Source organism: Euleptes europaea, chromosome 2, assembly GCF_029931775.1.
Source record: "Euleptes europaea isolate rEulEur1 chromosome 2, rEulEur1.hap1, whole genome shotgun sequence".
Classification (NCBI taxonomy): domain Eukaryota; kingdom Metazoa; phylum Chordata; class Lepidosauria; order Squamata; family Sphaerodactylidae; genus Euleptes; species Euleptes europaea.
The window spans coordinates 23994188-24016543 of record NC_079313.1 but is presented as its reverse complement, the minus strand read 5'-3'; the positions used below and the strand labels follow the sequence as shown (position 1 = coordinate 24016543).

At 44.9% G+C, this 22356-nt stretch overlaps 1 protein-coding gene across 1 annotated transcript in view; it reads left to right on the top strand.

The window, feature by feature from the left end:
* The window catches only part of PAPPA2 (pappalysin 2), a 153570-nt gene that overhangs the window by 111070 nt on the left and 20144 nt on the right, over nucleotides 1-22356 (top strand). Inside the window, exons 17-20 of the mRNA XM_056844705.1 lie at nucleotides 1742-1910; nucleotides 3038-3170; nucleotides 9237-9346; nucleotides 12874-12945. Of these exons, the coding sequence (XP_056700683.1) occupies nucleotides 1742-1910; nucleotides 3038-3170; nucleotides 9237-9346; nucleotides 12874-12945 (484 nt within the window). The remainder of the gene's footprint in view (nucleotides 1-1741; nucleotides 1911-3037; nucleotides 3171-9236; nucleotides 9347-12873; nucleotides 12946-22356) is intronic.

The following is a 22356-nucleotide window of genomic DNA, read 5'->3' as shown; positions in this document are numbered from 1 at the left end:
CCGGCGCAGGTGCGACCGCGCCCAGGGCTGGCCCGCCCGCCTCTCAGCTGGGCAGCGGGGCTACAGCTGGTGTGCGGCGGCACGCCGCCGCGTCTCTGCAGCCCAGCTCCTTCTGGCTGTCGGTCGGCCAGTTCCTCACCTCTCTGCTTGGGGGTCTTCCCTGCCCTCGCGGACGGATCAGGGTTACAAGGAGTCTGGGTTAGTCCTGGACAGCCCGGGATGGGGGCTGTCCCAGGACAGTGGCGACGACCCCCCAGAAAACACTTCACGACCCCCTTGGGGGTCCCGACCCCCAGGTTGAGAACCACTGTGCTAGACATTTGGACTGGACTAAAACTCAACTTAAAAAGTATTTCCTGTATTCCAAAAGACAACATATTTTTAGGAGGTTCCCCACCCAGTGCTTCCTCAAATTTTCCAGTTTTTCTATCAGAAAAAGTGGAAAAGTCCTGGGGTGGGGGGAACATATTTACCCCAAGAAATATTTTTGTGCTCCAGGCCTTCACCTCTCTGGGAGTCGTATAAGGTTGCCAACCTCCAGGTACTAGCTAGAGATCTCCTGCTAACCCTAGAGTGGTAGGTTAAGTTAATAGTTGGGTGCCTGAATATAGCCAGTGAAGAAAAAAAGAGATTTAGCCTCTGGCTGGCAAGGAGGAATGGCAGAGTACTACATACTGTTGGTTTTTGGAACTTAAAGTTACCTTAAAGCTTTGCGCTCCCTGCCTGCCATTGTGTAATGTGTATTTTTATTTTTATTTTGCTGTCAAGTTTCATCTGACTTATGGCAACCTCCTTGTGGGTTTTTAAGGCAAGAGACATTCAGAGGTATTTTGCCATTGCCTGCCTTTGCGTAGCATCCCTGGACCTCTTTGGTGGTAGGCACAAGACAAGCCCCAAGGGGAAGGGCAATCCATAGGCAAGGCGCCGCCACTGAAGAAGCCCTGTCACATTTTGCCGTCTGCTCCATCTCTGAAGGGCGGGGGCACAGAGCAGGGCTTATGAAGAGGGTCTTTACTGGTGGGCTGAACAGTACAGAAGGACGTGGTCCAAGTCAGTGGTCTTAGAAGGGTGTAACTGCTTAGGGCAGCCCTGTGTCTTCTGGTTTTAGAAAGCTTTGTGGAAATAAGGATATTCTTAGTTTTGTGTCAGTACAGTTGCTTTGGGGCATTGATTTAATTGTATGCTAAGATTCTGGTACTTTCCTTGGAAACTATGTACAAGTGGTATATTTTGCATTTTTAAAATTACCATAAATTTCCTCAAGCACCTGGAGAGAAAAGGTAAAAGTGTTATAAACTGATATGGTGTGTTGCTGCATAGCTAAAAGCTCCCTGGCGACCCTGTGGTACAACTGACCTAGTTAACAGTGACTATAGCAGGGTGGAAGTACCCCAAGAGACCTGATGAAATTGACAGGCAGTAGAACTCAAATGCACTCAAGAAAGTATTTCTTCACAGACAACATAATTATTTATGGAATTTGCTGCTGTAAGATGTGGGGATGGCTGCTAATGTAGACGGCTTTAAAAGAGGGCTAGACAAATTTATGGAGGGGAGGTCTGTCTTTATGTCTAATAGCCAATGTCTAGCTCTCAGGTAGATAGAAAAATCCACAGATTGGGGCCAACCATGGGTACCAAGTTCCGCAATGTGGTACTTTTTATCTTTTGTATTTTTGGAGATGTTCTAATGCGGTGATGTAATCAGTTTTCCTTGTGTTTTCTCAAATCTTTCCCCCCAGAAAGTTCCTGAGTATTGCGTGTCTGGAAACTGGCTTCTGGGAGGCAGGCAGCTGTGTCCCTGTGCTGTGTAAGCCACCACCACCAGTCTTTGAAGGAATGTACAATTGCACCAATGGCTTTCAGCTCGACAGTCAATGTGTACTCAGCTGCAGCCCACAGAGTAAGAGGGTAAGGGCCATTAAGTAGTATGATTGGTTCCTAAATAATTCACAGTTCCTGCAAAGTGTCCATTGGAGGAAGGGTCCAGAAACATTTGGCAGTTTCTGCTTCCATTCTGCAGAATTCTGGCTGCCCACTTTTACCTGGCTTGCTTGTTGTTGGCTGTGTTGTATAGTAGATGAAACTCAGGCAGCCCTGCCACGGCAGCAGTTCAAGGGGGAGACAATGCCAGCGCCTCACTTTCTTCTACAGAAACTGTACTCATAATCACTGGTTTATGGAATAGACTGGTGTATGTATTAAAGGAGTAGAGAACATGCACATACTCGCTCGTGTGCTCTCTCTCACATATGTAGTAGGTAGGGTTGCCAACCTCCAGGTACTAGCTGGAGATCTCCTGCTATTACAACTGATCTCCCGCGGATAGAGATCAGTTCCCCTGGAGAAAATGGTCGCTTTGGCAATTGGACTCTAGGGAATTGAAGTCCCTCCTCTCCCCAAATCCCACCCTCCTCAGGCTCCACCCCAAAAATCTTCAGGTATTTCCCAACCTGGAGCTGGCAACCCTGATAGTAGGGCTGCCAACTTCCAGGTAGCACTTGGAGAGCTCCCACTATTACAACTGATCTCCAGGCAATGAAAATCAGTTCTCCTTGAGAAAATGGCTTCTTTGGAGGGTGGACTCGATGACATTATACCCCCTGAAGCTCCTCCCCTCCCCAAACCCCGCCTTCCTGAGGCTCCACCCCCAAAATCTCCAGGTGTTTCCCAACCCAGAGTTGGCAACCTAATATGTAGTGTTTTATTTTAGTTAACACATTTGGAATTGGAAACCAACTTTGCAGTGATTCTAACAGCAATCATGTTCTCTTCCCCCTCCCTTTAAGCCTGTAAAATAGAACAGTCTGTTTCTATGACCTGTGTCTCTTTCCCAAATCCAGTGCTGCACCACCAATAGCAGTAGTAAAATCAGTGGAGGGAAAAATGTCATGTAATACATTTGTGCCAGCGTAGCTAAGCCCAAGCTTTGCTTGCTGTATTAAATCAGGAAGCATTGCTTCTCGTGAATGCTGCTACAAAGAGTGGATTTGAATTCATTGCTCTTCCTGAATATTTCTTTTTCTCTTATAATCCAGGTCCCTATCCTATGCACTAAAGATGGATTATGGACTGATGAATTTAAATTGTGTGAAGATCTGCAAGGGGAATGTTCACCACCCCAAGAACTGAATTCAGTAGAGTATAAGTGCGACCAAGGTTATGGAATTGGTAAGAGTGCTGATCTGTGATGTTCCCATTCCTTCTATCTCCCATCACTCCCTTTTAAAAACCTTGGAACAGAATTTCCAAGTTAAGGCCAAACTACATCTGTTGTTCATTTCAGGGACTAGATCAATGGTCAGTAATTATTACATTGACAAGTGGGGTCTGGCAAGAAACTTGTGGGGAGGGGGCATTAAACCCACCTTTGTTTCCTCCCCTCTCCCTCTACTTGCCTCTCACTTTCCGTCCTGCGACCCCTTCTCTTACACTTCTCTTTCTTTCTGCTCGCTTACCCCAGCTCTCTCTGCCCCCTATCCCAGCTCTCTCTTTCTCTCTCTTTCTGACCCCTACCCCAGCTCTCTTTCTGCCTCACAACCCCAAGTCTCTCTTTCTGCCTACCTACCCCAGCGCTCTTTCCATCCCCCTACCCAGCTGTCTTTCTCTTTCTGCCCCCATCCCAACTCTCTCTGCCCCAGTACCCCAATGCTTTCTTTCTGTCCATCTGTCCCAACTCTCTCTCTTTTTCTACTTCCCCCAGATCTCTCTCTCTCTTTCTGCCTCCCAAGCACTCCCTTTCTGCCCCAACCCCCAAAGTCCCTTTCTGTACCACTGCCCGAGCACTCCCTTTCTCTCCCCCCCCCCCACAGTCCTGCTCTGGCCGGCACATAGGGAGCCATGGCGAGGCCTCATTCCCCCGCTTTCTTACCAGGACTGCTATACTGCCACTGGGTAAGTGGGTGGGGGTTTGGGGGGATTTAAACCCCCCATTTTAAAAAAAATCAGATTTTTCTGCAGACCCAGGGGGTCCCCCAAGTCTGCAGAAAAACCTGTTGGGGGGGAAGTGTGCCCCTATCTTCTGGTTTAAGTATCCACAGGCAGAGGGCCCAGTTGAGAATCAGATAGCATGCTTCAGATATCTTTTCTGCTTTCTACTGCCACTATTTTAAAACCAACATGCTTTGTCCTGTGAATCTGTGTGATTTAGCACTGGAATAAATACTAGCGGAAGCTGTAAGAGGAAGTGTGTGCGCATGCATGCGGTGGGTCGGAATTTGCAAACAAAGCTCCCCAGTTCTGAAAACCTTGAACCATTATGAACTGAGCACTCCCCAAGGTGCCAGTTTGGTTTGAGGTGGGCTTGTCCTAGTGCCAGAACTTTCCACCCCTGCCACCTGCCTTTCAAAACTTACCCTTTTGAAGAAGGCAGAGAGGGCAAGAGGGCCAATTGAGGGGAAGCAGAGATTCCACCCAGCTGAGATGGATCAGGGGTGGGTCAGGGTTTAGTGCAGCTGAAGGGGATATTAAGGGAGGAGATGCTAAATGGCCAGGGAGGAAGACAGCTAGAGGGTCAGTGCAGCTGGGCTGACCCTAGAGCTAGGGGAGTCAGGACCTCGAGTTGATGAGGCCAGCCCCATTCTGAGGCCAGGCAGAGAGTCAGCCAGGTATAGGGGCAGTGCAACACATGAAGTTTCTGGTGATTCATAGAACAGCCTGGAAGTGACAAAGGTTAGCTCTAGGAATCGCCAGAAACTTCTGGTTTTACCATAGAGTTTCCAGTGGTTCCTAGAGCTACACTTTGTTTAAAAATGTTTTAAATAAATAAAATAAATTCTTTTGATTTTATATATTTTAATCTGGCAAGGATGATTGGGGTGTGTTGACGAGAATTTCCATTTTTAAGCAGAAGGCAAACTGTGGTGCCGAACAGAACAGCAATAAACAGATTGGGGAACCTCTGCTTTGGGTTATTAATCTGCTGGCCATCCACTTTTTGCATGCAAAGGTTATTGAACAGCCCAGAGGTTTTGGGCTGTATATTTTGAGTGCATTTTGGCAGCCTCCTCTCTGGTTTGCCCTTTAAAAAATTATCCAGAGGGTAAGCTTTAGAGCAATTAATATCTTTGCATATTGGAAAGCCAAGTCCAGCACTATGTGATTTGCAAAGGGACTTTCAGGCCAGAAAGGGCAATTATCATCCTTCAGTCTGACTCTCTGTGGTTTTTGAACCACAGGAATTGTGAGGGTTTGTCGCTGAAATGCCAAGCATTAACAATTGTACCACCATGGACATAAGCAAGTATATAATGGGTGCAGTCCAACCAAAATTAAATGCTTTAAAGTTCAGTTCAATTCAGCAGGAAAATTAAGCACTTGCTTAACTCCTTCCGATTGAAAATAGTGGGGCAATAATGCTGAAGTTTTGCTGGTTGGACCTCATGTTGGATCCAATAGGGAATGTGACTTTCTTGCCCCCTATGCACCCTCCAGGAGCCCCGTGGCACAGAGTGGTAAGCTGCAGTATTGCAGTCAAAAGCTCTGCTCACGACCTGAGTTCGATCCCATCGGAAGTTGGTTTCAGGTAGCCGGTTCAGCCTTCCATCCTTCCGAGGTCGGTAAAATGAGTACCCAGCTTGCTGGGGGTAAAGGGAAGATGACTGGGGAAGGCACTGGCAAACCACCCCGTAAACAATGTCTGCCTAGTAAACGTCGGGATGTGACGTCACCCCATGGGTCAGGAATGACCCGGTGCTTGCACAGGGGACCTTTCCCTTTATGTACCCCCCAGCATTGGGGCGGGGGGAGAGCGGATTTTGGTCTGCAGCAGAAGGGGAAAAGTGAGAAAGTCACATTCAATGGGCAGAATTCATCATATCCATAGAAACGGTCCATTGGATCCATGATGCCTATATTTACTCGTGTGTATTAATTCTGTTCAAGATTTATGTAAATCTGACTATATATCTGAATAAATTTCAGGTTCACCTCTGGATAAAAGTGTAAGAAGAGTACAGTGGTCCCTCTAGATCAGCATTTTGTTTCTGGATTGCTCTGGAAGGCCTAAAAACAGTGCGCAGAGGACAAAGCCTTAGAATCATAGAATCATAGAGTTGGAAGGGACCACCAGGGTCATCTAGTCCAACCCCCTGCACAATGCAGGAAATTCACAACTACCAATGTGACCCCTACTCCATGCCCAGAAGATGGCCAAGATGCCCTCCCTCTCATCATCTGCCTAAGGTCATAGAATCAGCATTGCTGACAGATGGCCATCTAGCTTCTGCTTAAAAACCTCCAGGGAAGGAGAGCTCACCACCTCCCGAGGAAGCCTGTTACACTGAGGAAACACTCTGTGTGTGTGTGTAAAGTGCCTTCAAGTCGCAGCCGACTTATGGCGACCCCTTTTGGGGTTTTCATGGCAAGAGACTAACAGAGGTGGTTTGCTAGTGCCTTCTTCTGCACAGCAACCCTGGTATTCCTTGGTGGTCTCCCATCCAAATACTAACCAGGGCTGACCCTGCTTAGCTTCTGAGATCTGACGAGTTCAGGCTAGCCTGGGCCATCCAGGTCAGGTCAGGAAATGCTCTAAGTGTTAGAAAATTGCAGTCCCCCCCCCCAACTGGTATTCAGAGATTTATTACCAGTTGTAAGAGAGGCAACTATGGAGGGAGCTTTTGGCTTCTCTGACTCTGCTTGTGGTCTTTCTGGGCATCTGATTGATTGCTATGAAAAACTCATTTTGAAATGCGTGAAATGTGCTAATATAGCATCAGTTTACATGCCAAGACAGCTCTTTTTTTTTGCTTTAGTGTTAGGTTACTTGCTAACTAAGTTATAAATTATGCATTCTATGGTATTCAGTAAGCAAAGTATAACTAGATATATTTCCGTTTTTCAATTTACCCTCCCAAAAAGAGACACTCCCCCATGGCTACATCTCTACCCAATTAAGTACCGAAAAAGTCAAGAAGAAATAAACAAACATCCAAGGCCAAAGGTTATACAATCTAAAATTATGTAAGTGCAAATATGTATTATTTCAGGATAAAATCTAATACCCCATATAACACCTATAGGGGCCCTGCAAAAACCTACCAAATTGACATGCTCATATAACACAATAAGACATAAAATCACACCATTAGACTCTGATCATATGCGTTTCGGCCCTACAGCCAGTGGTCTAAGCAATCAACTCTGCAGACTCAAAGATATACCGTACATAGATATATAAAAAAATCTTTATGACTATATGTGCATTGTTTTTACAAGATAACAAAATATATAACTGTAAAACTTCTTCCTCTGTTATAGCTTCATCCACAAGGAAAACTACTCCTCATGTGCGTTTCCCTCTTAAATGAGGGGATGTAATATTGCAGCCATAAATACAATTATCAATATCTCATAGTCAAGAAGTGGTTTTTTTTAGTGTTTAAGGTGATCACAGAGCTGTTTTAATGGGACAGACCTGGGTCCAAACTAGATATACTTTCTGTATGAGGCTGGTCTGGGGGTCCTTTTAGTGATTCTGAGGCCCAGGGCAAATGCCCAACATGGGTCTCCAGAATCACTGCCCCTCCTCTGTCTTCCCCTCCACACTGGGCCCCCCCTAGGCCCAATCAAGAGGAGGCCATTGCACTGTGCACAAGACAGGTGAGTGGGAATCACCTCTGGTAGCTCAAGCCCTGGAGGGGGTAAACACAGGGGGCTGCTGCCCTGCCAGCTGCCAGACTCGGTGAACACCTGTGTGCACGGTTACCCCATGGCCTGAGCCCCAGAAGGGTGTGCACGTCTTCCCCATGGCCTGAGCCCCCTTCATTGAGGGGGACTCCTGACCCAGGGCAACTACCCCAGATGTCTTATGACTCGATGTATCAATTTTATAGGCCAATGTTGCTGTCCTGACACAATATTTGCAAAAGGATGCCAGGGCCTGATTTGGGTTGGGGCCACAGTGCTGGGGGAGGGAGGGTTTCAAACGGTGCAGGAGGGGAAGGATGATGCCCCCTCTTCCCTGATGTTGTGATTCCAATCTGACTCTGCCCCCAGTGTGCTTGCAAACTCTACCTCAAGATAGTAATGTTTGGCTGTAAACTGGTACAAACCAGGTCAAGATAATCCCTATACCGAACCAGACTAGTGACAAATGTCTCATCTAGTTTGGATACTACCTTTGAATGCCAGTTAAATCTATAGGCATTCTCTGTATAGCTATCTTATGCACATTTGCATATCACATATAGTTAGCACTGCTCCAAGATTCTGCAATCCCATGATTTTAAAAAATTGGTTGCATTTCCATAAAATTGCTTAAAATGATTTAACGTGTATCTTTTCAGTTTTCAGAATAGCATGTATTTTGTTGAGGTTGGGTTGCTTTTGTAGAAGCTTTGGTCTGGTTTTTATTTCTTAATAAGCTAGGTGCGAAATGGAAGCAATATGAAGAGATGGGGCTTGGGGGATATAGGCTGCAAGTGATAGCTCTGCTTGGGGGGGGGGATGTACTAAAATGCCTGGTTGTCTTATAGTGCCCAATGATAGACAACAAGAGGAGGTTAAGTTAAAGCAACAGTTCTTTATTTAGCTAAACACAGACCTGGGGTGAAATAACCACAGATAAGATGCAAGGTTACTCACGAGAGAACAAAGGAAAGTCAGTATCATTTATGCATTCGGATGGGGCAGGCCCATAGCTGCTGACAAGCAGATTGATACACAAAAGCACCAATGAACATTAGGTGTCTACTCCACGATAATTAGCATAGCCTATAGATATTGCCCGAAGGCGTCACTGAACGAGTGCTTGATCTTGTGAGCTTGTAACCAGAAACCACATTCCTGAGGATGAAGGTAATTTAGAGCTTTTTCTCTACTGGTGTGAGGCCGTACCAGGCCCAGAGAGCATGATTTGTTGATTCATGGCTCCCGGATGCCAACTTCCCCAAAGCTTCCAGGTGTGTGCATATGAGTACATAGTATTTTATACCAGCTCATATATCTGGGCATTACAGTACCATCCCAACTCCTCTAATTCTCACCTGACATGTCTCGCTCTAACCATGTGGTCTAAATACTGTTCCTTTTAAAAATAAAAATAGAGGTTCTCACACTTCTGCAAGCGCTTCTCAGGGTTTTTAGTGACCATATTATATGAGCAATGATGCTGTTTTAACCCCTTTGATTCCCAAATCTTGATTCCCAAATCTTGATTCCCAAATCAAGATCTATGATATCCAGGAAATATCGTGAAATGCAGAAACATGTGTGCTTTGTATTTCTTTCCCACTCCAGGTGCTGTGTGCATTCCTTCCTGTCTAATTCCGCTCAGCGATCCTGTGACACTGCCTGAAAATGTCACTGTCGACAGCATGGACCACAGATTGCAACCAATCCGAATCCAGGTAAAGAGCAAGGGAAACTGTTCAGGACTGAGTTAAAAAAAAATGTGTTGCTTTTCATCCTGCCTACAACCTAAGGGCCAAACGAAACACGATGGCATCTTTGTGGCTGCCACATTGCTACCGTTTTAAAGAGGTTTTAAAATGCCGCGAGGTCCTGATCGGCCTGATCGTTTTCAAGTGCTGAAACAGCCATGGGAAGGGAGGGGAAACAAGAGCTGCGAGCCCAGTCATGATCTAGCCCTCATGGCCTTTTAAGTCCACTGAAGTTAGTGGGCTTAGAATAGGGTTCCCAACCTCCAGGTACTAGCTGGAGATCTCCTGCTATTACAACTGATCTCCAGCTGATAGAGATCAGTTCCCCGGGAGAAAACGGCCGCTTTGGCCATTGGACTCTATGGCATTAAAGTCCCTCCCCTCCCCAAACCCCGCCCTCCTCAGGCTCCGCCCCAAAAACCTCCCACCGGTGGCGAAGAGGGACCTGGCAGCCCTAGCTTAGAAGGGTGTATCTCTGTTTAGGATTGTTCTGTAAAGCATTAAAGGTAATGAAAGAGGAAACTTAATAGGAGGCTGCAGTTAAGGGTTATGGTGAAGAGGAGACTGCTGTGAAAGGAGCATCTGGGGAGGATGTCGTCTTCAAAAAGTTCTTTGTGTTCTATTCAGACAGTGATATTTTATTGAGATGCTGCTATCCCATTGCTTTTCTCCCCCAACGAGGGGCCAAAGCGGCTTACGACATTATTCTACCATCTCCATTTTATCCTCGCAACAACAACTCTGTGAGGTAGATTTGGCCCCCCCAAAAAATCCCGCAGAGGGTACAGGGGGAAAGTGCAGCCCCGGAGAGCTGAGGCAAGGAAAGCGCAGGGAACACTGCTATATACATGCCCCCTGCCGATAATCTTGAAAAAATCAGTAAAAATTTCACAGTACGCTGCCAATGCGTATGTCTGCATCGTAGCAACAATGAGAGCCACGTGGAGGGCTGTTGGTGTGTGGGACAGCCACATTTTGTTGTCATCGGATCTAGTACAAGATCCCTAATTGCCTAGGAGGACTTGAGGAGGAACGACACAGATGAGAAAAAGCAAAAACAGCAATAGAAGGGGGGAGTAGGAAATAGATTGCTGTGAACATTTACAAACAGTCACTAAAAAGGTATGGATCTTCAGGGGCATTTCCCAATTATGCTTTTGAGGCAAAAAACAACAACTTTGGCGAATACTGAATGCAGCAAAGGGTGAAATGGAATGTGGCAAAAGTATCGGCCTGAGCACAACCTTGGATTCCCTATTTTCCCCGGCTAAATTTCTGCTGTCTTGAGATGATCTGTTTTTGATCTCCTGAATCTTCACCTATGATTTCCAATTTTGGTGCTAACTACAAACTTAGAAAGCACCCCTCCCCTAGTTCCTCTCTCCAATGGAATGGCTAAAATACCTCAAAGATTATGACTCCTTTGTTTTCCCTAAATTGGGTCCGTTGAGGATAATATTTTTGAAGAATAAAATAGAAGCATGTTGAAGGCTCTGGGAAAAGGAGAAACCAAAGCAGATAATACCACCAGGAGCCAGAGTTCCTATCCAAGATTGCCCTTCCCCTCCTGGGAACTTTCAAGAAGTTGCAGTCATGACTTCGAGGTCTCCTGTGCTTCAGGCTAAATCAAGCCCATGGCGAATCACAAGAAACAGTTCAGCAAAGGGGGATGAGGATAAAGACTCTCTTATTCAGACCAGGGTGTACTTGTTGGGTGGGTGAGGGGAAATGATATTTCTGAATTTGGGGGAGGGGGATACTTTTCTCTAGTTTGAGCTATCCCACTGCAGGTTCTTTGTGGAATGATCCTTTGTCCAGCTCCAAATCCTCCTATGAGGTGAGACATTCGAGGATAAAGAGGAAGACAGAAGCAAGATTGTAATGTGGGGAGGAGGGCTTGTTTTTGTGGAACGAAATTATTCACCCTTGCCAGGAGCTGTCACTAAAGCACTTGGTTTTTGAAATTCTTTTCCTCGTATTTTTGTTCTCTCTCTCTCTCTCTGTGTGTAAGTTTTTGATTTGCGTCTCCTCCCCGTCTGATTTGTCTGCCAAACACGGTGGCATCATTGGGTCAGGTTTGTTCCAAGAGGGGCTTGCCATACAGAGAGGGGGGAAAGAACAGTGGAGGGGACTGAGGCTGTGAAGAAAGCTAAGCTGGTTGAAGAATAGCACTTGAAGTGTCGCTAGAGAAGTTGTATACTTCCTAGAGCTGTGCTGAATGCCCTCAGATTTTGACTTGGATCCCATAGAACATCTCTGCCGACAGTAGGAATTTTCATCAGCGGACCAGAACCTCTTTGCTTCACCCCATCCCACTGTGGCTGAAAGTGCCCCCTCCCCAAAATGCTGCTCTTGGGGGACAGGGTACTCTGAGGAATGGCATAAGGGAGGAGCTGAAATTCTATAGAGGAAGGGGGAAATAGGTGAAAATAGCTGCCCTGTTTGCACTTGTGGAAATCTTCTATGGGATCCAACCCTTTTTTTGGGGGGGGGGGGTAGAAACTGGATATTTTGGTGGGTCTGAAGTTTTTCCAGAAAATAAATGGTTTCATGCATATTTGCACCTTTTCCAATCCCTGTTGGCATCATTCCCCCACCACCTAGATATTGCTTCGATTTGTCACATGGACAATCACGCAGTGAACGGCATGCTGTCAAAGTGCCGTGTGTAGCTAATCAGATTTGGGAGTGTGGTCGGTATGAGGGCAACTAAGGGCAATGTGAGTGAACGAGCAAATGTTATCTCAAGAAGTACTGAAACCTGACTGAAAACCGGGCAGGGAATGGCTGTGATTGTCTGCTGCCATTTCACTGCTGTTCTATTATCATCCATCTTTGATCATCACCCCTAATTTTACTTATAACAAGATAACTTCCTCGGAGAGGAGGAGTCAGTAGCTCTGTTGCAGAACGCTCCTCCTCTGAACTCACTGCAGCCAGGCTTGTGGGCATCCTTGTTGCTGCCCTGCAGGTTTTGTGGTTTTCCATTTAATTTTTAGTAAATTACTAACGTTGCTGCCCCCAAGAAAACTCAAATTCTGTGCCGAGAAAAGTTCAGTTCTGTGCTCAGAATGCATAGTCCATAGATATGTGGAAACAATATTTTTGTTTCAGCATGCTAAATGTGGGAGACTAAATGTGACGTCTGCATTTTTGCAAAAATCTGAACGATGATGTTGGGACTTGAGGATAAATGGGTCCGAAACAGTGAGTTCATAAGAAGTGTAAGTCTGGAGGCCTTTAGTTTAATATGCAAGTCACTGGACTTCTTCCTCTTCTCCTCCTTCTTCACTGTTATCAGCGCATTTTCAAATATATTCCCTCAAACCTGAAATACTAGATTGTGTGTGGACTCAATAATTCTTCTCATGGAATCTTTAAAAACCTTTAAAAATGATCACTGTAGAACTTAGGTGAATACTTCATTGGCCATTTAGGGAAAAGTGAATTACACTGACGTTTGCTGATACTATTTTTCCCCCTTTCTGTTTCAGAATATTGTGTGCACTGGAAAATTAGAATGGCATCCAGATCCAAAAGTCATTCATTGCATCGATTCCTGTGAGGTAAGCTGTGTGTGTGTCCAGAAAGGGGCCAGATTATGCAGCCTTTGTTGTTGAGGGTCTGTGACAAACCAAGTTGGTAGGGGTGACCATGAAGATTCTGTTTCTGGAATCTGAGTTTTCATATTTTGGTCAAGCAGACCAGAAACTAGTCATGATCTACCTGCATAATGTTACTTCGGTACAGCACAATCATTCCTGATCTCAGTTCCTGGCAGAGGTTGTAAACAGGGGTGCTTGATCACCATTTGATTTGGCTTGCATCCCTCTCACAATTTATCATTCGACAGGCTATTGGGCTTCAAGTAGGCAGTCTAGATGTATCTGTTTGTACAATTACAGACTGCTTTCTCATAGCTAAAAGGCATATAGTTACAGAGAGAAAAAACATTGGAGATTTTGAGTTGACACTTACTACTTATGCACCTTCTTGTGCCTCTTGTGTCTGCTCATGAAACAAGCTAATCTTGCTGTAACTTCTTGCAATAATTTCAAGATGGTAGTCACTGGTTGCACAGACTCAGAAACCAGGTAGAGTAATTTCTGTAGAGTTATCTAAAGGCTGTGGGAAGAGGGAATGGACTGTGAGTGATCTGTGCTTTTCAGGTAGGTCGCCCCACCTCCCCAAACACCTTACATGTTGTTTCTGCTGCATCTTAGAGCACTCCAATGGCACCCTGGGAAATGTAGTCCTCAGGGCACTTGGCAATAGATGTGAAAGAGAGATCATCTTCCCAGACATTCAGTGGCTGGCCAGGTGCCTGCCTGCCACACTAGCAACACATCAGCACGTGGCGGGGGTGGGGGGTGATATTGGGAAGAAGAGAAGGAGACATCATATAACTAATTCTGAAGTTGAACTTGCAACGAGGCCAAGCTGTTTTTGTTTTTAATTTCATTTATTCCTGTGCAAATTTCTTGGCTTTCCTGAGCTCTGTACCAATCAGGATGAGTGGAAGGTAAGCCTTTCTCTAGTCTGCACTGTCCTTAACTATGGGTAGCCTTAACCAGTGTTCTGAACATAAGCAGGGTTTGAAGCTAGATGCAGACTCTAATTGAAAGGGAAGTTGATTAATGTTAACCTTTTTAAAAGGCCAGTGTTGAAGTAACCCTCAACTGTGGTTAAGGTAATTAGTGGAAGGGCAGAGGAATTAATAATTTGGAGTCGGGAAGATGGGAGATATATGAACTTACTGCATGATCTCTCTAATACATGATTTGAGATCCTCATCCTTATGTCTGCATTAGGCTAAAGACTTTTATAAGCAAGCCAGATATCTGGAAACATAAAGGTCATTTGCTGCCACCTGAATATAACCTCTTTGGTTTTTGCTCCTTGCATTATATTTGAGTGAATGGCAGTCGTCTTTTGGCAGGGTAGAATCATTGAAAGATGCTATTTAAAAGCAACAGAAGGGGGAATTAAAACAATATTTGATTTGGCCAGCATTATTCCGCAGCGAAATGACTACAGCACCCTATCCCCTGTGGGAATTATATTATGAACATTAGCATTAGGTTTATTATTAAAGCAATCGATGAATTTTCAAACCACACACATCCATATGTATTCTTTGAAACCTGCATTTTCACAAATTTTTAAATGTGTGAATTCATTTGCTGCAGTATGTGGTAGTTACCTGCCCCAAACATACATCCCCAACTGCAAAGACACAGTATTTGAGACCAGAATTGAGGTGGTAGAGTCCTGAGATGGTAGAACAGTGTGTACCATTTTGAACTGCAGGGAAAGGGCACATTTTTAATGCTTTCCTGTATAAAAACATCTGTCTGTAAGAAGACCATCTAGCACATCTAGTTCTGTGTCAGCTCACTTTCTGCTGCGTTGCTTTCCTGTTTGCAGGGAGCTTTTGATGAAGCTCCAAGAGCATTTGATGAAACATCCAAGAATTCCACCTGAAATGGAAAAGGTGCAGTTCATCGTCCAGCTACATTACTTCTCTTATATTTTGTTGCATGGTTGATCCAATGTGAAACGCTTGAATTGAACTATGGACCAAAACTTAGGACAGATCAGGACAGATTCATTCATCAGGAAGTTTGAACATTCCCTAGCAACTAATATGCTTTCTTGGTAGGCAGGGTTGCCAGCTTCGGGTTGGGAAATACCTGGAGATTTTAGGGGTGGAGTCTGAGAAGGGCGGGGTTTGGAGAGGGGAGGGACTACAATGCCATAGAGTCCAGTTGCCAAAAAGGTCATATTCTGATTTTTATCGCCTGGAGATCAGTTGTAATAGCGGGAGATCTCCAGTCACCACTTGGAGGTTGGCAATCCTATTGGTAGGAGAAAGGGAAGGAGGGGAGGTTCTTCTCTGGACTAGGTTTACACACCAGGCCAGAGAAGAATTCAGAGCTGTAATGCTGAACTTTGTGTTGATCATACCAGTGTTCATGGGCATTGATAAAACACTGCAAAAAAAGAATCTTGATGTGATCATACATATAGTTACATGAAGATTGCTTTATTGCTGTGTTGTTTTTAATCAGTATGCACATTGGTGCTGGTAACAGAGAGAAGGTGAAAAGACAGGTAGTGACCTACAGGTGACAGGCTGCACACATTCCAATTTCAGCATTGAATTTAGAAATGTTTCTAATTAAACTGGAATTCAGAAGGAGCGGAACTTGGCACAGAGTAAAATTCCAGAATGATAAATGCACAAATCTGGAAGATCTGCTCATCTAGGAGAACTCTGAAAAATGTAATCTTCCTCCTGCAATCTGAAGGGTTACAGTCCATCTTATTTTGTTGCAGGGGTAGACAAGTCCTGCATGCGCACAGGATGAAAGCTTCAAGTTTATACATTTAGTATATTAAATACATGTTCAATGAACTGTTTTTAGGCAACTGTGAGGAAACATCTCAAGATGTTGTGAGGCGCACAATATTAAAAAAAGGCAAAAGTTGGGAACAGGAGCAGATGCTGGAATGCTGGGCAAGAAACTTCATTCTTCATGCCTGAAAACATAGCAAGCAAGCAGTTGCCAGACCACATCAGGATCATGTCCATCCGACCCCTTTATTCTGGTCTCCAGTGGTGGTTGGCATCAGCTGTTTGAGAGGACGGCAGTGTCTCCTTTTAATGCTGCTGTGGGTTGGGGCTGACTTCTGCTCTGAAGGCTTGGTTTTAGAACAAAGTTCAATAAGGATGGGTTGTTTCCAGCTGGCTCTGCTGTCTGCGGCCTTCTTCCCTGTTTGCAGCCAATGGCAGGGTTGAGGGGATTGTTTTCCAAGTGATGATTTTTCCTACACAGGAGTGAAATCTGTGTAGAAGAACAGCAGGAAAAGAACAGTGCTTCCAGATGGGCAAAGCACTGCAGATAGTGTGCCACCTTCTGAAAATAATACTCAGTGACATTTCACACACAGAGACACAAACCCTGAGGACACAGTTTTTACACATGCCTTGGTGGCATCCTTGCAGTCCTAAGCTTTTTGCGAGTTGTTTTCTGTTACCCCAGAAGGTCGGACCAGAACCAGTGGGTTAAAATTAAATCAGAAGAATTTCCATCTAGACATTAGGAAGAATTTTCTAACAGTTAGAGCAGTTCCTCGGTGGAACAGGCTTCCTCGGGAGGTGGTAAGCTCTCCTTCCCTGGAGGTTTTTAAGTAGAGGCTAGATGGCCATCTGTCAGCAATGCTGGTTCTATGAACGTGGGCAGTTCATGAGAGGGAGGGCATCTTAGGCATCTTCTGGGCACTGGGGGTGTGTGGGGGAGGTAGTTGTGAATTTCCTGCATTGTGCAGGGGGTTGGACTAGATGACCCTGGTGGTCCCTTCCAACTCTATATGATTCTAAGCAGAATTGCACCCTTCTAAGTCCATTGAAATCAATGAGCTTAGAAGTGTGTATCTGTGCTTAGGACTGCACTCATGTAACATGCTCTGTGTGGGGTGGCCTTTGAATACTTCAGTTGGTGTAGAAGGTGGTAGCCAGAAATGTTCACAGGAGCCTGCCCTGAGGATCATATTTCTTCAGTTTTTAGATCAATAGCACTGGCCTTCTAGTTGGTACCCAGACACAGTTCATAGTGCTGGGACTGATCTGTAAAGACCTGCACAGGCTCCTATCAAGGTATGTGAGGGACTGCATTTGTTCATGTGAGAGGAAGGGGACAAAATCCCCCTCTTCTTCCTCTTTAATCAGTGGGACTGTGTTGCTGAATGAGCAGTTTCGTTCTCTACTTACTTACTTACTTACTTACTTACTTACTTACTTATTTATTATTTCCATTTGTTACCCCGCTCTTCCTGGCCAAAGCCAGGCTCAGAGTAGCTTACAGAATATAAAAGTCATATTAATCAATGAAAACATTAAAACATTTTAAAATAGCCCTATAAAATTATACTCATTACATACTGGTTTCTCTTCAGATGGTATAAATTTTTCGCCTTTTTCGTTATACTCATTATACTAATTTACCTAGGTGCCTCCAACATACGAGTCACAATACAACAACCCAGCTAGGCGAGCAGATGGAAGGCACCAGATGGAATGAAAGGTCTTAATCGCAATGGGGAGGTTAGGGAGACCAGTCTTTATATATAGGAACCATAGTTGGCCCACATGGCTATTAATCTCCGTGAGTTATCCCTGGGAATAAACGTTTCCTGTATTGGGACTATTGTGTGTAGGGGAATGTGGACAATATCTCTGACCATCAGCACCTTCTGTGGACAGATCTCTGGATCCCCCAGGACCTTTGAGCAGGGCTGTTTCCAGTGTGATGGTTTAAGTGAAGGGCCCATAGGGTTGTGTGTTTTCTGTTATTGTCCATTTATTTGCTGTACTGCAGGATTTCACTGGATTTTATTGTTCTCAAATTTTATTAGTGTGTTGTTGGCTTTTATCATTTTAGTTTTGCGCCTTAAGCAGATTTTAGATGGAGTTGATATTTAGAGTTTTAGGCTGCGTTTATGGGTTTTTGCCTGTTTAAATTTTGTGTTTTAAATTGTGCTTTTAAAATCCTGAGTACTTTGGCAGAAAGGGTAGTAGGTAATGTAGTAAGTAATTAAATACCAAAAAAAACCTGAATCTGTGAATGAGTATGATAGGGATTTATAAATACAATTGCAAATGCTTATATGCCATATCCAAATGTTAACTTGAAAATACAAAATTATAATGGTATCATCTGCTTCATAATCAACTGCAGCCATACGGCATATAGAGATAGTAGTACATCCGGGTTTGATTACTGCAGTGAGCACTTTGTGGGGCTCCCTTTGAAGGCTGTTCGGAAGCTTCAGTTACAAAAATCAGTAGTGAAATTGCAGTACATTACCAACTTGCTGCTAGGCGGAACTCAAAGTGTTAGTTTATAAAATTATGCATGGGGTGAAGAAAGTGGATAAAGGAAGCTTTTTCTCCCTCTCCCATAATACCAGAACTCAGACACAACCAAGGAAATTGACGGGTAATCGGTACAGGATAGACAAAAGGAAATATTTCTCTACTCAAATAATAAATTAATCATGGAATTCATTGCTAGTGAAGGTAGCTATGGCCATAATCACAGATGGGTTAGATTCATGGAGGAGAGGTCCATCAATGGCTACAAGCCGTGGTTAGTAAAGGAAACCTCCATATTCAGAGGTAGTAAACCTCTGAAGCCCAGAGCTAGGAGGCAACATTCAGGTAAGGCATTGGCCTCTGCGCCCAGTTTGTTGGCCCTTCAGAGCAACTGGTTGGCCCTTGTGGGAGGAAGGGTGCTGAACTAAATGGGCCACGGGTCTGATTCAGCAGGGCTCTTCTTATGTTCTGGTTATTATCTGTATGGCCCTAAATGGCCTGGACCAGTTTTTTTTTAAAGACCCTCCCCCCTCTGCTTCCATATAAGCCTGCTTGTCAATTAATGTAGCCTTCAGAAGGCCCTGCTCTCTGGGCTTGCACCTTCATCATCTAAGTGGGTGAAGACTGGAGACAAGGCTTTTCCTTTCATGGTGTCCCAACTGTGGAACTCCTTCCCCCAAAATAGTTGCTTAGTGCCGAGGCTGTTAAGCTTTAGGTCAAAACCTTCTTGTTCTCCCAGGTTTTCTGGTGATTACTGTTGTTTCTGTTGCTTTGTGTTTAATATGTACTGGTAACTGCTAATATCCCCCTTCTTGTGAATGTTATGATGCATCCTGGGAAGATGCGGTCTTCCTGCTGGTTTGAAGGTTGTTAATTGTCAGATAGTTTCAGAAGAGTTGGGTGGTGGTTATGTGCTATTTTACTGTTTTACAGATTTTAATGTTTTGTTATATTGGAAGTTGCCTTCTGAGGATTTACATTGAGAGGCTGGATATCATTATTTTAAATGTTCTTGTTATTGTGAAGGATTAGCTCCCAGAAGTTCGGTAATCCAACTGCTCAGCAAGCAAGCTGGGTTGTATTTAGTTCTCATGAAGTGGGCTTAACTGTCTATTGAGCAGTGACATTTGGTGCAGCTGAACAACTGAACAGCTGTGTTTGGCTCCATCAGAACCATCTGTGTATCCTGTAATGTTGTAACATCCTTGGTCAGTTGATACAGAAATGCAGCAGAAGGGATGTTGTATTTGCAAGAAGTCGCATCGTGCCATGACATACCTTGTTCCTTTCAGGTACCACTACTTAAATTTCCATGTTAAGACAATGAGGGATGCAACATGTGTCTGAGGTTGGACGCAAACAACAGTTCAGTGACTGCCTCCCTGGTGTGCTGCCCATGGGCACCATGGGGTCCACTGATGGGTTTTTGGGTGTTCATTTGCTTATTCAACAAGGCATCTCTTACCCAAAGCAAAGATCTAGTCCTGGTTTTCTCCTCCACCCAAGAGGCATCAAAGAATGCCCATTCAGAAACTGTTGCCTCCATTGTAGAAGGATTCTTGGCTTGCACCTTCTCAGCATTATGTGATTGTCCCCAGCCCCTTGTGACCACAGGCTAAACAAGATTGGAGACCCCTATAGCCGTTCTTTTAGGAAAGGAAATGGTATGAGTGCCATAATTATGCACAATACTCATCTCTCTTGCATCTCAGGACATAATCTGCAAAACCTGTTTGACAAAGTGTGATGAATGAAATGGTTGTTCCCATCATGGTCAGTTAAGGCTTTCTTATACCACTGCCAACTCTAAAAGACTATTGTCTTTTTCTAGGTAGCAAAAAGACTCCCTAGGCTCATGCTCATCACTGGCCATCTCCTTTTCTTGCCCCACATTCTTTCTTTTGTGCTTCTCCATTCTCTAGTCTTGTTCAGAGATCCTGCATGCCTACTTTGAGGTAGTGCAGAAAGTTGAGATAAGCGGCCAGTGCGGAAGAGGCTTTTAGCATGTGGGGAAGCCGGCAGAAGACTGGCAGTTGAAAGATGGGAGCTGTGGCATTGTAGGCTTGGCGCCAGGGTCAGGAATAAAGGCAACCAATTATCATGAGTCTAATGGGGGAAATTAAAGAGTGGGAGAAGAATTGTGTTAACTCTCAGAATTAAAAATAAATCATTGTTCGAGAGAATAATTCTCATAAAAGAAAAGAAGGACCGGGAAGGAATCATAGAATAATAGATAGAGTTGGAAGGGACCACCAGGGTCATCTAGTTGCGTGTAACTACACTGTTGAGTGTGCTACATTGATGAGTGAATGTTGAGTGTAACTACACTGTTGAGTGAATGTTGAGTGTAACTACACTGTTGAATGAATGTTGAGTGTAACTACACTGACAGTGGCTTGTGAGTTCCAGGCTGCTGATGATCTGGGCAATTTGCAAAAGAGACAAAGGAGGACGGAATAAAATGCTTCCTTCTTCCACCAACTGCTGTTCCCTTGCAGTTCCCTCACCCCACCGACTTTTCTCCCCGTTGAAGTTCTCAGACGTGTGTTTACCAAGCCAAGTGGGGGGGGGGGGAAAGCAGCCTCCACCCCGCTTTTCACTGCTTCTCAGCTGCAAATTGCCCCACTCCAGTGGTGCTTTGGAGTGGAGAAGCTGCAGCTAGGATTCCTGTAACCTCTGTGAACTGCATACTTTGGGTTGGATTCTACTTATTTAATCAATCAATCAATCAGTCAATCAATTAATTGTGTTTCTACCTGGCCCTCCCCAGCAGAAGCCAGGCTGAGAGTGGCTCACACAATAATAGACTATACAATAAAACAGAATAAAAAACATTTTAAAGAGCAATAATTAAAACTTGCCCTATAAAATCAATAGTTGAGGGAGAACATGTATCCGATGGTGCCCCTAGTTGTAACATATAGGCCACAGCAGGGTCTGCAGGTAGACAAATCCCCATAAGATAGAGTAGGGTAGGGTAGGGAGACCAGCATTGACGGAAAAAGAAATCGTAGCTGGTAGGGTTGCCAACCTCCAGGCGGTGGCTGGAGATCTCCTGCTATTACAACTGATCTCCAGCTGATAGAGATCAGTTCACCTGGAGAAAAAGGCCCCATTGGCAATTGGACTCTATGGCATTGAAGTCCCTCCCTCTCCAAACCCCGCCCTCCTTTGCCCCAAAAACCTCCCGCCAGTGGCAAAGAGGGACCTGGCAATCCTAGTAGCTGGCCTCATCCACAGCCTGGCAGAATAGCTCTTCTTGCAGGTCCTGGGAATTCCTTAAGGTCCCGCAGGGCCCAGGTCTCATTGGAGAGGTTATTCCATCAGACAGAGGCCAGGGCAGAACCGGCTTTTTTCATTGACCTCACAACAAGACTGTGCTGTCAGGATCCACATCCGTGGGGCGTGCAAGGACAAAAGCCATGTGGAACAGCAGCTGTAGTCAGGAGGGAAATTAGTTGATATTGAGCGAAAAGAGCTGGTTGAATGCAACTCTCTTGTGAGGTTCCACCCTATGATCCAATATGTTGTTTGCCCCAAATGCCTTCTCTTTCTCCTCCTTCTTTTTCTTGCCCTCCTCCAGACTATATCATTTCCATTGCTTGTATTGCTTCTGCTTCCTCCCCTACCCGTTTCTATCCATCTGCTCCTTCTAGGGTTGCCAACCTCCAGGCACTAGGTGGAGATCTCCTGCTATTACAGCTGATCTCCAGCCAATAGGGATCAGTTCACCTGGAGAAAATGGCTACTTTGGCAACTGGACTCTATGGCAATGAAGTCCCTCCCCTCTCCAAACCCCGGCCTCCTCAGGCTCCACCCCAAAAACTTCCCGCCGATGGTGAAGAGGGACCTGGTGTGCATTGTTTGGTGTGTGTGCCCAGTGTATGTCTCCTGAGAAATGCCCAATAGGGGTAGGCATTTTAAACGTCTCAGTTGCATTGGAAGCAAAGGATTTCTACCTCCTGTGGAATAAAGCCCTTCATCTGAGCTGGCATTCTAACATGCTTAAGTTCCTGTATAGTTCAACACCCTGTTTAATGTCTATAACTAAAACTTGACAGATAGTAGATATGAAATGGGCCAGGAAGCCCTTGTGGCT